The 17243-nt window shown below is 43.2% G+C and overlaps 1 protein-coding gene across 2 annotated transcripts in view; it reads left to right on the top strand.

Annotated features, from left to right (window-relative positions):
- The window catches only part of LOC135547419 (glycogen synthase kinase-3 beta-like), a 33546-nt gene extending 25598 nt beyond the window's left edge, over positions 1 to 7948 (top strand). Inside the window, exons 4-11 of one of the 2 annotated variants that reach the window (XM_064976428.1) lie at positions 906 to 1016; positions 1139 to 1269; positions 1434 to 1540; positions 1644 to 1741; positions 1952 to 2059; positions 4294 to 4480; positions 4724 to 4822; positions 4974 to 7948. In XM_064976428.1, coding sequence (XP_064832500.1) covers positions 906 to 1016; positions 1139 to 1269; positions 1434 to 1540; positions 1644 to 1741; positions 1952 to 2059; positions 4294 to 4480; positions 4724 to 4822; positions 4974 to 5044 — 912 coding nt within the window. In that variant the 3' untranslated portion in view covers positions 5045 to 7948. The remainder of the gene's footprint in view (positions 1 to 905; positions 1017 to 1138; positions 1270 to 1433; positions 1541 to 1643; positions 1742 to 1951; positions 2060 to 4293; positions 4481 to 4723; positions 4823 to 4973) is intronic. The other variant, XM_064976429.1, reaches the window with a different exon arrangement.
- Positions 7949 to 17243: the final 9295 nt, after the last annotated feature.

The raw sequence follows: 17243 nt of genomic DNA, 5'->3' as shown, positions 1-17243 counted from the left end.
GGCAATGCTAATATCTTTATATGTCTTTGACAGGATGCCAGGCTCATGCTTTTTAACAGTGCTCTAGTCTTCCTAGTTGAATATGTACAGACTTGTAGTGTGAATTATTCTGAAATGAGTGCTGGTGCTCCTCTCTCTCTCTCTCTCTGGGCTCTCTCTGTGCTATGTCTTTCACTTTCTCTCTGTAAATTATGTTGAGGTGTGAGCACCATCACCTTAGCCTGTAAAAAACATTTATTGTCAGACTGGACGCCATGTCTTGGGGCGGTGTGGGTGCGTGTGCGTGCGACTGTATGTGTGTCTACGGTATGTGTGAGAAAGAGAAAAGGGTCAGTCCAGACAGATCTATTCTAGTAGACATAATTGTGTCAGATTGGCCATCTCTTCAGACTCCATGATAACACTAGCTCTCGTGAACAGCTAGCTAGCTTCTCACGCTACAATCTGTCTCCTCTGGTTAGTTTTCTGACTGGATCTGCTAACAGATGGAACAGGGAGAGGAGTCTAGTAGGTGAGAGAGAGAGGAAGCGGGAGAAAGTGGAAGATGAGTGAAGTGGAAAGTTGAGTTGGGTTACATGGTACTCATAGACCTGCCGCTTCGCTCCGTCCTTCTTTGGACATCTTCAGGGGCAGTATGGGATGAAGTCTGAGCTCAGAGATGAGGAACGGCTGGCATGTGACCTCACGGCAGACTGTTGACCTCCACCAATCAGATCAGAGGAAGAGGGATTGAGTGGTAGGCTTGCTATAAGGGTGGGGTGCAGCGCCCATCCCCCTGTTGCCCTCGGCAGGAAATGACATCACTGTCTGCAGCAGTGAACGCGAGAGAGTGTCACTGATAGTCAAACAATAGTTACATTGTTCGTGTGTGTTGCCTAACCCCCCTCTCTGTTTCTGTGTTACAGAAGGATGAGGTGTATCTGAACCTGGTACTGGACTATGTTCCTGAGACAGTCTACAGAGTGGCCAGACACTACAGCCGAGCCAAACAGACCCTACCCATGGTCTATGTCAAGGTACCTGTGTGTGTGTGTGTGTGTGCACGAGTGCACACTGTTTCCATCAAATGTGTCCTTGTCCTCTGCTATCCATTTCTAATGTGTGCATGTTGTCCTGTGTGTGTGTGTGTGTGTTGTAGTTATATATGTACCAGTTGTTCAGGAGTCTGGCCTACATCCACTCGTTTGGGATCTGCCATCGGGACATCAAACCCCAGAACCTGCTGCTGGACCCCGAGACGGCTGTGCTCAAACTTTGTGACTTCGGCAGGTCAGTTTAAACTATGTGAAATAATCTGCAGTTCTCCTTAGCTTTGATTGGCTTTGATGATGATGATTATGACAGTGATGGTCATAACATGGTGATGATATTGATGAGTATGATGATGAAGAGTGTGTGACTGACAGTATGTTGTGCTGATGTTGTGTCTCCAGCGCTAAGCAGCTGGTACGCGGAGAGCCCAACGTGTCCTACATCTGCTCTCGTTACTACAGAGCCCCCGAGCTCATCTTTGGTGCCACCGACTACACCTCTAGCATAGGTAGGCTAACTGCTAAACCCCCATTTAAATTAATATAATTACACCTCGAGAGCAAGTATGCAAATCACAACATCTTCCTGTTTATGCTCCGCCCCCTCTACAGATGTGTGGTCAGCTGGTTGTGTGCTCGCAGAGCTGTTGCTAGGGCAACCAATCTTCCCTGGCGACAGTGGAGTGGATCAGCTGGTGGAGATCATCAAGGTACTGAAACCTGCCTGTCAGTTCTGGTGTTTGCCACCAAATTCTCTCTCTTTCATCGAATGAAAGTTGTCTCTCTCGCTCTCTCCCTGTTGTTCGCAATTGACCTTCTCTTCACGGCTCACGCTCTCTGTCATCTTCTCTCCCTCCCTTGTCTCTTCCTCCCCCTGTCTCCACCTCACCCTCTTCTCCTCTGCTGTCTCTGTGCTGTAGGTTCTGGGGACCCCTACACGGGAGCAGATCCGAGAGATGAACCCCAACTACACTGAGTTCAAGTTCCCCCAGATTAAGGCACACGCATGGACTAAGGTGAGTCAACAGGTACAGGAACTATTTTACTACTCTACAATCCACCCCCTCCCCTAGCATAATTTCTCTGTGCTCGCCTCGTCAGCCTGCCAGGCATTCATCTCTGCCATCCCATTAAATCTGTATCCTCCAATTATGAAAATCAATTCACCTAGGAACTTCATGATGGGCCCCACCTAGATCTGTAAGGATTGGATAGGTGTAAGCAATTTGGTAACAACTCCATCTATCCAGTAGGCTAGCTGGGGTTTCTACCTAATTGCTTACAACCATCAGGTTGATGAAGAAGTCATCGGGGCCCAGTTTCCCAAAAGCATCTTAAGGCTAAGTTCATCGTTAGAACCTTCGTAGGAGCATCGTTAAATCTCAGAGCTGTTTACCAAAACCACTTTTATTAACTTTGCACTTGAAGATGCTCGTAATCTAACGCATGCCTCGGACCACTCGTAGATCAGCTAAGTGTGTTGTTAGATGCTTTTTGTCCTCCCGCATCACTTTACACACAGAAGATCTCTGCAAAACATAGAATCACATGGTTTATTGTTTCTCTGTGGCCACCGATAACTGCAGAACAAAGTTGATTACGAATACAAAGTTACCAATGTCTTTGCAATTGATACAAACAAGCAACGTATAAAAAGATGCTTCAAATGAATGACTGCATTCAAATATAAACAGTAGGCTATAGGCCTATTTCAATCATATTGAAATAATGTACATTTCATGCTCAATTCATTGCTATTTGTAGGTTACTGTCTGTAATTGATCTTAATATATTTCATGATGTGTAGCCTAAGGTGTGCAATGATGTGCCGATTTGGTGCATTTTCATTGGGTAAGCATTAGAATAAGCTGTCTTCGATTTGCAGCCGTAGGTTTTAATATCTCTCTATCAGCTGATTCGTTGTCAGTATTGTGAAATATTTATAATGATTTAAATGTAAAAACTGATCCGAGCGCAGCGCCCCATTTCTTTCGATCCTACAGTATCGACACATGCTCCAACAACGTACTTAGCGATCGTTCTCTATGCGTGGTGTTTTGCGAAACGCATGTTACATCTTCATCTGTTGTAGGAAAGATGCATCGTTAAAACACTTGTGAGCCTAAGTTCCATCACTATTGGGAAAACAGGCCCTATTGGGAAAACAGGCCCTATTGGGAAAACGGGCCCTATTGGGAAAACAGGCCCTATTGGGAAAACAGGCCCTATTGGGAAAACGGGTCAGTGATAAATTCAACGAAGGGAGTTAGGAAAGAGGACATTGTACAGGATTTGAACAGGTTCCAGCCCTGCCCACTGCTCCAGCATTGGATAACCCCTTAGCCAATAAGCAGGCAGTGTTGTAGAGCAGGTCCTCATGGTGGCGTTCCAGACTCCACCTTGTGGTTGTTCTGTAGTACTGCAGCCCCCTCGCCACCCAGTCTCAAATCAAATTGTATCAGTCACTTGTCGAATACAACAGGTGTAGGTAGACCTTACAGTGAAAGGCTTACTTACAAGCCCTTAACCAACAATGGAGTTTTAAGAAAATACCTAAAAAAAAGTCAGAGATAAAAATAACAAATAATTTAAGAGCAGCAGTAAAATAACAGTAGCGGGGCTATATACATGGGGTACAGAGTCAATGTGCGGGGGGCACTGATGTCGAGGTAATTGAGGTAATATGTACATGTAGGCAGAGTTATTAAAGTGACTATGCATAGATACTAACAGAGAGTAGCAGCAGCGTAGAAGAGGGGGGCAATGGAATTAGTCGGGGTAGCCATTTGATTAGACGTTCATGAGTCTTATGGCTTCGGGGTAGAAGCTGTCTCTGTGCTGATCTAGAGTCTCCTACCCTGCCGCTGTAGGGCTGGGCCCTTTACACTTGAACTGGAAAAATATAAAGGATCATTTATGGACAAACTATTTCAATATAATTTATCCAAGCGTACTAACCCCAATAGTTAAGTTTATGCTATATTTATGTATACCACCCTCACCTTTGTGATGACCTCAGTCAGTTAAGATAATATCTAAGATAGGAAGTAATAATGACATTCTCCATTTCATATCAATAAGCAGAAACGGATAAATTGATAACTGAAATTCATAGTCTTTACACCTCTCTCACATCTTCTATCATGACAACATACATCTTTGTGTGCATGATACTATCTTTCAATTGAGTGGTTAACTGATTCCAGTCTTGTCTTTGTGATTGGCTCCTTGACTCTTGTCCTTGCGTGTGATTGGTTGCTAGGTGTTCCGGCCCCGTACACCACCGGAGGCCATCGCCCTGTGTTCTCGGCTGCTGGAGTACACGCCCACCTCGCGCTTCACCCCCCTGGAGGCGTGTGCACACTCCTTCTTCGACGAGCTGAGGGACCCCAACGTCAAGCTGCCCAACGGGCGAGAAAAACCCTCCCTCTTCAACTTCACCACGCATGGTACTGCACTCTCTGTTTTTCACCTTGCTTTCCTCCCAGTTTCATTGGTACAGAGAGACTTGTTTTAGTGTTTGAGTTGACTGAAAGACAGTTACTTCTCCTTTATGTATAATGATGAGGTCTCTGTACTAATGCTACCTGCTGTCATCTGTGTGTGTGTCACCTGTGCTTGAGGTGTGTTTTGATGTATTAACCTGTGGTGGGTGTAATCTGCTGTGATCTGGTGTATCCTGTCTCTCACAGAGCTGTCCAGTAATCCCTCGCTGGCCAACATCCTAATCCCCGCCCACGCCCGCACTCAGGCCGCCGCCTCCACCCCATCCAACGCCAACGCCACCACAGGTCAGACCCATTCCTCCATCCCTCTCCATCTTCCCTTTATTTTCTCTCTCAGGAACATTTATTATTAAAACACCTGTTTTATCATTGATAAACATATGAATGGATGTGTAAATTAGTGAACAATCTTTGTCTCTCCTGTCCTCATCCCTAGATGGTAACAGCACAGATCGCAGCCCTAACACCATTACTGCCTCGGCCTCCGCCTCCAACTCCACCTCCTGAACCCCCCGCCCCAGCCAGAGGTGATGCCAGTGGAGGGATGATGACATGGCAGGGATTAAAGCAGATGACAACTACAACAACAACTCCAAGTCACCCATCTAGGTGTTTGATTTCTGCAACCTACTCCACTGTGGACATCTTTATTGTCTGTTAGATGGAAGGAGCGGTGGGGGACAGGGGAGGCTGATGAAATATAAGAGTATTCATATATAAACGTACCCTATATACACAATACTAGCCTGCTAATGTTTCCAAGAGGACAATCCTACGTATCAAAGTAGTTAGCTGACCCCACACCCTCCTCTTCCCTGTCCACAATGAAGCCCCCCCCCCCCACACACACACACACACACACACACACACATACACATTCACATGAGGGATCAGTCCCTTCCTCATGCCCTCTCCATAACCCACCCCTTCATGTTCTCATCACTTACCTCTGACCCCCTGCTTGGGATGTCTACCCTGGCTCCTCCTCCTGTAGTGCATGGCCTGAGTAAGGTTAGGAGTGCCAAGAGTGACCTTTCACCTTTTACCGCTGCATTGATCTCCATACTTCTGCTAATTAGGCATAAGACACACACACTTAACATTCTTACAAACACACCCCATGCATGAAGGTCCTGATATATGTGGACACGGATGTCAGAGGTTTGCTCTGGGTTATTTTTAAACGGTTAGCGAACAGTTCTATTCTGTTTTTATTTTTGTTTTATATTCTCTGGGCTCGGGTTGGGTGGGATCATTTAGATTGATATGTGTGACATGTCTGGTTCTGTGTGCTTGTGTTATATATATATACACACAGTTTATATATTATGTTGCATTATGTACAAAAATATATATAGATATATGAAACTTCAATGGCTCAGAATCCATAACGGTAAGTTGTTGGCTCACAGAGCAGGGGCAATATTTGCTGCTGCCTAAAGACATGAAGAGGCAAGGTGGTGTGATCTCTATTGCTGGAAAAAGACTTTTTGTTTTTCAGCAGTCCCTTTACTATTTCCCTGTGTGTCATCATTGGTATGTTAAGGCTGTAGACCGGATTACGTGCTGTTCTATTCCTTAACTTTCTCTCCCCATTGATCATGTCACTGTGTAGTAGTGCTGTCAGTTTCTAGGGGATGCCTCCCCCACACCTGCTCTGTCTTTACATGAAGACATTTTAAAGTCATGCATACTTTTCCTTCAACTCGTGCCAAACTCCAAATCAACAGCTAGCGTCTACCCTCTAGGCACTTGATTTGGAATTTCAGACATGGTTTCTGGCTAGATTGCGAGAAGTGTTCTTATCTAGGCTTCTGTCACTCCTGGCTCTCTCTTATTGTGACCACTGACTCAGTGTTTGTCTAATATTAATCTGTTGGTCCAACGTTAATTTAACGTTAGTCTAGCATTCATCTCTTTCTCTGCATCTCTCCACCTGGACCACACAACCACCTCACTGGTACAGGCTCTGAGTCAAGCGTCTTACTTACCCAGACATATTCACACAGGTTCAATATGACAACACAACTACACAATGTGTATATGTACAGGTCATATGCTCCTCAACAAATCCTGACTTATGTATGTTGTATTTTATGTTGTGATCGTGGTATGTGTATATATGCAGACCCATGTACTGTTTATGAGCAAAAACAAAGATATGGGGGAGAAAAGAAATGAAAATAAGAAAAAATCAGGGCAATATGTTGGAGATTGTAGATGATAATGATGCTATATCTAGCCGTATAGTTCAACCTTTACCTGTACAGTACAGTAGATAACAAGTGTATTATTGTAACAATAACTAGTCATGTATAGTGTATCTATAGTTTGGAGTGCCTTTGATTTCATACACCTTCGCCTTGCCCCCTCACCTCCTACCCCCTTCCACAACATGACCTTGCATCCCTCTTAGGTGCCGTTTAATGACTTGCTGCCCCCTCTGAGCTCAGTTTCAGTCTAGCGTTTGTAACGATGTTCGATCAGCATTTTCTCTTTCTCTGTATGTACACATTCTCCTTGGTGTCAACATGTCTTATTCATCCTCTGTTTTCCCTATTAAGGTTATGACAAATCTGTAAAAACATACATATATTGTTCGAGATTATTGACCTGATTTGAAGCAAAGTTTGCTTGAGTTCAATGTTTTCTATGATTTCACTAGGATGCACAAATATTTGACACACACGCACACTGTATCCAGGGTTTAAGTATGGGTATGAGGATTGCCTTTGTAGGTCAACAGTGTCATATACATTAGAGTACAGTATGTATTCAGTCAAAATGTTGCTTCTGGTATCAAAGCCATTAAGCCAATTGATGATATTGATTTTGTGACAAGCCATTCTCAGAGGAAATGCAGTACATTCTCTTTTCCTTCCCTCCTTCCCTCCCTCCTTCCCTCCGTCTGAGATATTCAGTATCACCCAAGGGGTTTGTCATGCCTCACACCCGTCCCGTCCCGCTTGCTGTAATATTTGCTTTCATTGACGTGTTGCTATCTATCCCATCACCAGGTCTGTGACCACTCCCCCAACTCCAGTTCAACCACAGTGAACCATGTCAAATCACCAAAACATTTCCAAACAGTTACCAAAAAAAGAACAAGGATAGTGGACTATAAAATATACAGACTATGGCTTCGCACACACTCTCGTGGCAGAAGAATATGCTATCTGGATTTAAAGAAAAAATAAAAGATAAAATCCCTGTATAACAATACTACTAGTACTACTTGAATGCCTCTGTTTGTGACTGCCATTTTTATTTGATTTTGAAATGTTTGTTTTTATTCTGTGAAGGTATGCTAAATGTTCACCCCTGTAAATACTTTCCCTTGCGTGCCCTGAGGAATAGTTCCCTGGTACTGTCATTTGCATTAAATAAAGAGTAGGATAGCCTGGAAATGAACTAGTCTTTGCCTCTGTCCGTTTGTTCTCTCACTGTGTGTGTGTGTGTCAGTGATCCAGTGGCAATGCCCTGTTGTGATGTCTGGTATAGAAACAAGTATGTTCAGTAGAACAGCAGGCTATAATGACCAACAGCCCAGTACATGACTTCCCATCCACTTGATCCATCCACACATTCTACACTTCTAAGATAGTCAAACTTGCTCTTTATTTGAGGGTTAGATACAATAGAGCACTTCAGGTTGATATGACAATTTAAATATAAAATTCATTTTTGGTCACATTTGTTTTACATATAACAGATTTCCAACAAAAGAGCGTAAGGCTAAGGCCACACAGACATTCAAATGCAAATGCATTTTTGTCGGTCAAAAGTTCTACTCGTCTCAACTGTTTTCCAGACATCTTGTGGGTTTTTTGACAGCTACTCATCTGGGTTGTCCATCATGACTTTCGTTGAAAAATTGTCACAATCAGTACATTTCAGACAGAGTAAAATCTCTGTGTTACTATACCCTAATAGAAGGACAGCCTGAGGAACTGTAGACCAGAGGTTATTGGTAGGCAGTGCTGGTCACAAGGCGGAGTTCCAAGGTGGCGAGTGCTGGCCATGAGTGTGACTGCAGCCCTGTGTCTGCTAGTGTTACACCACACAGGAAGATAAACATTTATGACAGAAAACAACATAAAGCCAAACACATGTCCATGTACTGTTCTTGTCAAGAAAACACAACCCAACCTTCACAGAATACATGTACCTGCATTTGTAACATTCTTCATCACATAAGATTTTCTATCACACTTTGATTCTAATTGTTATTTTCACACAGTTCTGCAATGAGGGTAAATTGATGTGGACTAGATCAGGGGTAGACAACCCTGTTCCTGGGATACTGCAGGACTTTGGCTACGCACCACACCAGACCAACTGAGCTCATTGATCAGTTCAATGATTGACTAAATTCAACACACCTGGTCTTCCACGTTGGTTAAATGAAAAACATGAAGTGTATGCAGCACTCCGGGACCAGCGTTGCCTACCCCTGGACTAGACTGACGATTTTATCTCACATTTAACGCTGGAATCCATAGTGGTGAAACTGCCACGCTCATTTCGCAATATTACAACAACAAATATTACTTCAAACAACAATGTTTTTTCCATGTAATATATTTTTTTGACTATGACGCTGGATGCTCATTTCTTCAAAACAAAAACACTAGTGCCACTGGGGTGGCCAGTGGCGATGTTTCGCCTATCGCGGATCTCATCTTTCAGGAGGCACTTGACCAGATTTAAGGAACGAGTTTACAGCAGCCAATTAGTGTTTTTCACAGTAAACAAAATCACTCCTTAAATTCTGTAGGAACAGGGCACAGATAAATCCCTTTGAATACACATCATGTACTGAACAATGTCTTTTGTGCATTCCTGTATAAGAGGATTTTGGATTAGTGTTTTAAAAACAAGTATGAGTCTTTGACAATTGTTTTGAATTGGCAAAACGCATACCAGTAATTGAATTATGGCTAATAGAAAACTTGAAAAAACATACAAGCATGCACACAATGAATATGAAACGCATAGCTCTTTTTTTCGGGCATTTTCACAAACAGTCATATATTTGAATTAAATAAAAGCTTAATTCTTGCCACATAGGCAGTTTTACAGATCTTTGGATCCTTGGTTAGATGTCTCTGTTGATCCCTATTACATTTATTTGGGCATCCATCCTATATCAGTTTGAGGATGGAGGATTTAGCTAGCTGTCAAAGTGATTTAGGCATCCCTGCTGATGCCTGTCTGTGTGTGTGCGGCTGACTCAGGGGTCCTTGCTGACCACCTGCAGGATGATTGGGTCAAATGAGTTGTCTGGCTGGATGTCCAGAATCTGCAGGACCTGTTTGGTATACTCCTCATTCACAGTCCTCATATCCGTCAGACACACCAGAATGTTAGGGTACAGCAGGCTAGGGGGACAGGAGGTCACTATGAAGACATAGCATCACTACCCACTGGTCACAGACGTCAATTCAATGCCTATACCATGTTCGTTCAAAATCATTTGATTGAAATGAAGTGGAAAAAACGTTGATTCAACCAGTGTGTGCCCAGTGGGTAGGCGCGTTATCCAACGGAATACTTTACGACACATGACTCTGTCTCAAGTCTCAAGGAAATCCAATATTTCAAATGAGACTCACTGTTTCTCAGGCTTGGGCCTCTTAGAGTCGATGTGGACCTTCAGCACGATAGCCAGCTTCTCCTGCAGTCAATCAATCACATTGTGACCGATCACACCCAGACGATCTGCCAATCAGGACACAGCATTTTCAACCACATAAGCATTTAGGGAGCAAACTACTACTGTCTCAGAAAGTCCTTTATAATTTAAACTAATTTCACTGTCTTTCTTCACTAGTTTGGATGTACTTAAATATATTGAAAGCAGGAAGAACGAAGCAAAGTTAGAGCATAGTAATGAGTGTGTGTGTGGCCTCATGTTTCCTGGAGAGGAGGAAGATGAGAACACTCCTGCCGCTGTTGGTTCCTCAGGGTGTAGTGGAACCGCATTAGAAGATCCAGCAGGTGGCGCTGAAACCCAGCGACAACAGAGAAAGGGGACCGAGGGGAGGGAGGAAGAGAGCAAGGGAGGGAGGGAGGGAGAGAAGGGGGAGGAGAGTGTGGGGGTGGAGAAAAGCGGGGAGAAAGAAAGCGAAAAAGGGTTCAGAGGGAAGCAATACAGAGAATTGAGAGGATGGAGTGTGTAAGGTGATGGAGAAAATTGAAATAATAGACAAGAAAGAGAAAGTGTGGGAATGGGGTAAAAAAAGAGAGACATGCAAGAGACAGGGTATTAATGACCTACAGTCATGTGATGTGATAAAGAAGCTACGTCAATCTAATAACCCTCACTATGGGCTATATTCAATCTGCGCTATAGCGTGATTGACATTTAAAGTCAATGCTTCTACGTTTGCGTAGACTGCAATCACATGAAAGACTGCATGTTGGTTTAATCTGAAATTACTTTTACATTTCAACCACGTTACAATACAGATCTTCCAGGCTTTGGATTGAACCGAGGAAAAACAAAAAGGAACACTGTTTTTAGAAAAACGCATCCATAAAATCCTGAGTCAAGCACTTGGCTACACGGTACACCAGAAACATCCGTGAATAACAGGGACAACACGCTGAAACGACACTTGGATGTACATCTACCTTGATTACATCTACCTTGACTCTACTTGTTTGTTTACCTGAGAAATCTTCATCACATTATCCTGATACTCTGACAGTTAAAAGGCGTCAGTGAATATGGCCAATTATTTATTTTCAAGTGGAAACCACTTTTTCAGATTGGAAAACAGACAGCCTACAGCTGTCTCTTAGTTGACCTCTTAGATCAGGGGAGTCAAAGTCATTTTGCCCCGGGGGCCACATTCAGTCTTTAGCGAGGTCAGGAGGGCTGCACAGATTTTTTAAATATATTTCCTCGCCATCAAAATGTGCAAAAATGTTTAAATGTCAGTGCTCCCTGACTGTCTAGCTTTCATTTAGGTGATTGTTAGCAAGCTGGACACAGTCAAGAAACTGCATGAATGTAGGTCTATTATCATTTCTACACAATTTCGTAACTCATCCATGCCTTCATCTTCTCTCAGATCGACTATGGCAATGCACTGTTTGATGGCCTCCCAGCCACATCACTATATAGGCTCCAACTTAACCAGAACAGTGCTGCCAAGTTCCTGGCCAGGACCAAGAAGTCAGACCACATCACCCCGATCCTGGCCCAACTCCACTGGCTACAAGATCGGCTACAAAATCCTCCTGCTTGTATTTAAAGCCTTGAATGGATTTAGCTCCACCTACATCAGCGACCTCATCTCAATCAGCAAGCAACCTACCACTCTCTGCTCAAGCCACTCTTTACTGCTTCAAGACCCCAAATAAGCCTCCTGAATATGGAGGACCGAGCCTTGTGCTCCTTGCCAATCACCTATTGAATGCTCTCCCTGACCATCTGAGAGCTCACTCTGAACTTTTAAAACGGGCCTTAAAACCCACTTCTACAGAATCTATTTTTTATAGTGCTAGTCCCAATATAAAATGTATTTAGCACCTAGCCCACTATTGCTATTTTATCTGCCTTGATTCTAAATGTGTTTTTTTGCCAACGGCAACGGTAACCAGGAGGCTGTTGTCCTCATCAGAGCCATCTATAACCTCATGATGAGCAGCCCAATTCTGATCGTTTGCCACTAATTGGTCTTTTGACCGATCAGATCAAATCTTATGCCAATAATTGGGCAAAATATCAGAATTGGGTCATGGCGATGACAACAAACAGATTGCCTGTTGGAAGGGGAGGGGATCATTAAAGTCTCCCTAAGGCTTAGTTAAATGAAAACATATGGCTCTGTATCATGTCATTATGATATTCTTATTACTAGCTTCTCCTATTAGTGACTGCAATATATTAGCAAGAGCAATGAGGCTGCTAGTCAGGTGATTGAAGATCTGTCTCCATGTACCTTCGCCAGTCTTAGACCTCTGACTAGTCTGCATGGAACAATGACTACCTGTGCTTGTTAACTGTGGTTTGGGTTGGCCGGTCAGGCTAATGATAAACACATACTGTACAGTGCATTCGGAAAATATGCCTTGACTTTTTCCACATTTTGTGACGTTACAGCCTTATTTTAAAATGTATTAAATAAAATAAAAACTCAGCAATCTACACACAATACCCATAATGACAAAGCAAAATCAGGTTTTTGAAATTCTTTCTAATTTATTACAATAAAAAGTCATCAGGCACTTTGCTATGAGACTCGAAATTGAGCTCAGGTGCATCCTGTTTCCATGCATCATCCTTGAGATGTTTCTACAACTTGATTAGAGTCTGTAGTAAACCCACCTGTGATAAATGAAATTGATTGGACATGATTTGGAAAGGCACACACCTGTCTATATAAGGTCTCACAGTTGACAGTGCACGTCAAAGCAAAAAGCAATCCATGAGGACGAAGGAATTGTCCATAGAGCTCCGAGACAGGATTGTGTTGAGTCACAGATCTGGTGAAGGGTATCAAAAAATGTCTGGCGCATTGAATGTTCCCAAGAACACAGTGGACTCCATCATTCTTAAATGGAAGACCTTTGAAACCTCCAAGCTCTTCCTAGAGCAGGCTGCCCGACCAAACTGAGCAATCGGGGGAGAAAGGCCTTGGTCAGGGAGGGGACCAAGAACACGATGGTCACTCTGACAGAGCTCGAGAGTTCCTCTGTGGAGATGGGAGAACCTTCCAGAAGGACATATATCTCTGCAACACTCCACCAATCAGGCCTTTATGATAGAGTGGCCAGACGGAAGCCACTCCTCAGTAAAAGACACATGACAGGCCACTTGGAGTTTGCCAAGGCACCTAAAGACTCTCAGAACATAAGAAACAAGATTCTCTGGTCTGATGAAACCAACATCAAACTCTTTGGCCTGAATGCCAAGCGTCACATCTGAAGGAAACCTGGCACCATCCCTACGGTGAAGCATGGTGGTGGCAGCATCATGCTGTGGGGATGTTTTTCAGCAGTAGGGACTGGGAGACCAGTTAGGATCGAGGGAAAAATGAACAGAGCAAAGTACAGAAAGAACCTTGATGAAAACCTGCTCCATTAGCGCTCAGAACCTTCCAACACTACAACGACCCTAAGCAAACAGCCAAGACAATGCAGGAGTCGCTTCGGGACAAGTTTCTGAATGTTCTTGAGTGGCCCAGCCAGAGCCTGGACTTGAACCCGATCGAACATCTCTGGAGAGACCTGAAACTAGTTGTGCATCGATGCTCCCCATCCAACCTAATAGAGCTTGAGAGGATCTCTCGAGAAGATTGGGAAAATCTCCACAAATACAGGTGTGCCAAGCTTGTAGCGTCATACCCAAGAAGACTCAATGCTGTCATCGCTGCCAAATGTGCTTCAACAAAGTACTGAGTAAAGTGTCTGAATACTTATGTAAATTTGATATTTCAGTTGTTTATTTTTTATAACTTAGCAAAAATCTTCATAAACCTGTTTTTGCTTCATCATTATGGGGCATTGTTTTAAGATTGATGAGGGAAAGGGGGCAGATTTCTGTAAACTATATTCTTCCCTCCATCAGTCCTCCTCCTCTTCATCCTCCTGCTCCTCCTCCGCCCCTTCAAAAGAACAGGAGGAAGAGGAGGTAGTGGTAGAAATGGAGTGAGAGGACAACAAGTTATTTATTCTTCAAGTCAGAACTCTGATTCCACAAAGACATGGGATTGAGGCCTCTGTCGATGGGCTGAAAACTGACACAAAAAATCAAATACACTACATGACCAATGTATGTGGACACCTGCTCGTCAAACATCTCATTCCAAAATCATGGGCAATAATATGGATTTGGTTCCCCTTTAGCTGCTTTAACAGACACCACTCTTCTGGGAAGTCTTTCCACTAGATGTTGGAGCATTGCTGCGTGGACTTGCGGTCACGGATGTTGGGCAATTAGGCCTGGCTCACAGTCAGTGTTCCAATTGATCCCAAAGGTGTACGATGGGATTGAGGTCAGGGCTCTGTGCAGGCCAGTCAAGTTCTTCCACACCGATCTTGACAAACCATTTCTGTATGAACAGGGGTATTGTCATGCTGAAACAGGAAAGGGCCTTCCCCGAACTGTTGCCACAAAGTTGGAAGCAGAGAATCGTCTAGAATGTCATTGTATGCTGTAGTGTTAAGATTTCCATTCACTGTAACTAAGGGGCCAAGCCCGAACCATGAAGAACAGCCCGCAACCATTATTCCTCCTCCACCAAACTTTACAGTTGGCACTATGCATTGGAGCAGGTAGCATTCTCCTGGCATCTGCCAAATCCAGACTGGTGAAAAGTGATACATCACTTCAGAGAACCCGTTTCCACTGCTCCGGAGTCCAACGGTGGCAAGCTTTACACCACTCTCGGCATTGCGCATGGTGACCTTAGGCTTGTGCACGGCTGCTCGGCTGTGGAAACCCATTTCATGTAGCTCCCGACTAACAGTTCTTGTGCTGACATTTTGTGTGGCCTACCACTTCGCAGTAAATATACTGCTGTGGACATTCTTACACAGGGACACTCGAAGTCAATCTTAAATGAATCATTGATTATCTTCAGCATGCTGGAGAGGTTCCAACCAACTCAATGCACATGTCAATCAGGAGCTCTGCCTGGGCAGTCCCAGCAGTTGTCATATATATGGCTATACACAGACAAGTTATATTTGCATGATTTAGCATAATTCATTAATCATTATCATTTTGTTTCATTCATGTGACAGACCAATACTGGTTCTTAACATGTGACAGACCAATACCTCACGAGGCTTCTTCTCCCTAAGCTGAGACCTTGAAACTGACATAATTTTTGTTCTCTCTCAAAACAAGGTCTGGGCGTACTGCCAAATTGTAGCTAGTGATAGTGAGAATTTGCACAGTTAGCCACTTGCATGAACACAGAAATTGGTTTATAGAACAGCACATGAATAGAACACAGAAATTAGTTATAAGAAAAGCACAAACATTAAAATTCCATTACAGTACTATATGTGGAAGAGGTGACTTTCACAACCACAGCTTATAAACATGATTATATTTAGTTACGTATGTTAACCATGCTTTTTCAGAAAATACATGTGTGTGTGTATAACAGAGAAAGATGTGTGTACAAAAGGAGTCTTTTGTTTTACCTCCCCCACCCCATCACCAGGAATACAGCTAAAAATGAGTTTCCTTCAGGAAATCTGTTCCAAAGTACGTCCATGAATAAAAAAGAGACCCACAGTGCCTACAGAAAGTATGATTTTAATAAAAATGTCAAATGCTGAAATAAACATGATATATTATGTAAATTATTCATACATAATTACAGTAATTTAAGCACAATCGTTTAAGGAAGGGGGGTCATATTATTAACAAATCATGCTTTATGCAAAGCAGAGTTTGTAACAGTTCATGAAATTAGAATACAACTTTTGTATACATTATGCTTATGTATTACTTAATCCACACACAACACAAAGCAACCCCACCAAAACAATCAGACACAGCATCCCCACCAAAACACTCACACACAGCACCCCCACCAACATACACAGCACCCCCTACCAACACACACACACACTCACACACAGCACCCCCACCAACATACATACTCACACAAAGCACCCCCACCAACATACACAGCACCCCCCCACCAACACAATCATACAGAGCACCACCGCCAACACACACAGCAGCCTCACCAACACACACAGTCCCACCAACACATACACCATATCACAAATAGCCTAACACAGACACACACAGCCTAACACAAATACACACTTCTCACTAAGTCTGAACTGTAACACAGAAGGCTGCTAGTCTAATACAGCTTACTTCTAAGATAGGCCTACACCGGAGTTGGATGACATTGGAATGTTATTTTTGGTGTTGTTAAGTTACTCTGGTGATCGGAGGATAAACTGCAGCAAATAATTAGCCTAGGCACAGAAGAGAGACAGAGTAAGCTGCCTTCTAGTGTTGTGGAAAATGTTTAATCAAATACTTCTCAGATACCGGAGTTTGTAAATTCAATTAGACTTTTATTACAAAAGCAACAGAAGCCGAGCAGTTCCATGGAAGAACTGCCTCCTCATTCTTAGTGCTTGGCTTTTATACAGTTTTACCCTTACACCCCATTTTACGAATCTTGTTTTGTTACATAGTTTCCATTCTCTTATTGGCTCAGATATTGGGGCATAGATTCTATTGGTGGCATGACATGCATACCCCTTAGGTAATGTTCCTGTCCAAAGGTCTTTACAAGTTCAGGCTGAGGTTATCTATGTATGACTATTCATGTGTGTGTCCAGTAGCCTTCACAAGATCAGATATGGCCCAGACCAGTCACGTCTTATTAGTTTACCTTGCCTCATCTACACAGATTCTGCTTACATTCTGTTTTTTACATGTCCAATGGTCAATTCGATGTTGATCTAGCTTTGTACAATCACATGGGCTTCAGACTTCATTCTGCTTACACATGTCCAATATTTAAACTTATATTGATTATTCTTTCTACTTCAAAGAGAACAGTATACTACATGTTACCACACTAGCCAGCTGCACATAATTCTTTAGGTTTTTACTTGATAGAATAATACCATCAATCCCAAATTAAATTCGCCACTGGTACAATACAGCCAATGCCGTGCAGCGCTGCCTCTTGCCCGGCTCGTTGCCTCA

The sequence above is a fragment of the Oncorhynchus masou genome, chromosome 10 (genome assembly GCF_036934945.1).
Source record: "Oncorhynchus masou masou isolate Uvic2021 chromosome 10, UVic_Omas_1.1, whole genome shotgun sequence".
In the NCBI taxonomy this organism is placed as follows: domain Eukaryota; kingdom Metazoa; phylum Chordata; class Actinopteri; order Salmoniformes; family Salmonidae; genus Oncorhynchus; species Oncorhynchus masou.
Note: the sequence above shows the minus strand (reverse complement) of the source record. Positions and strands in the feature narration are given on the sequence as shown.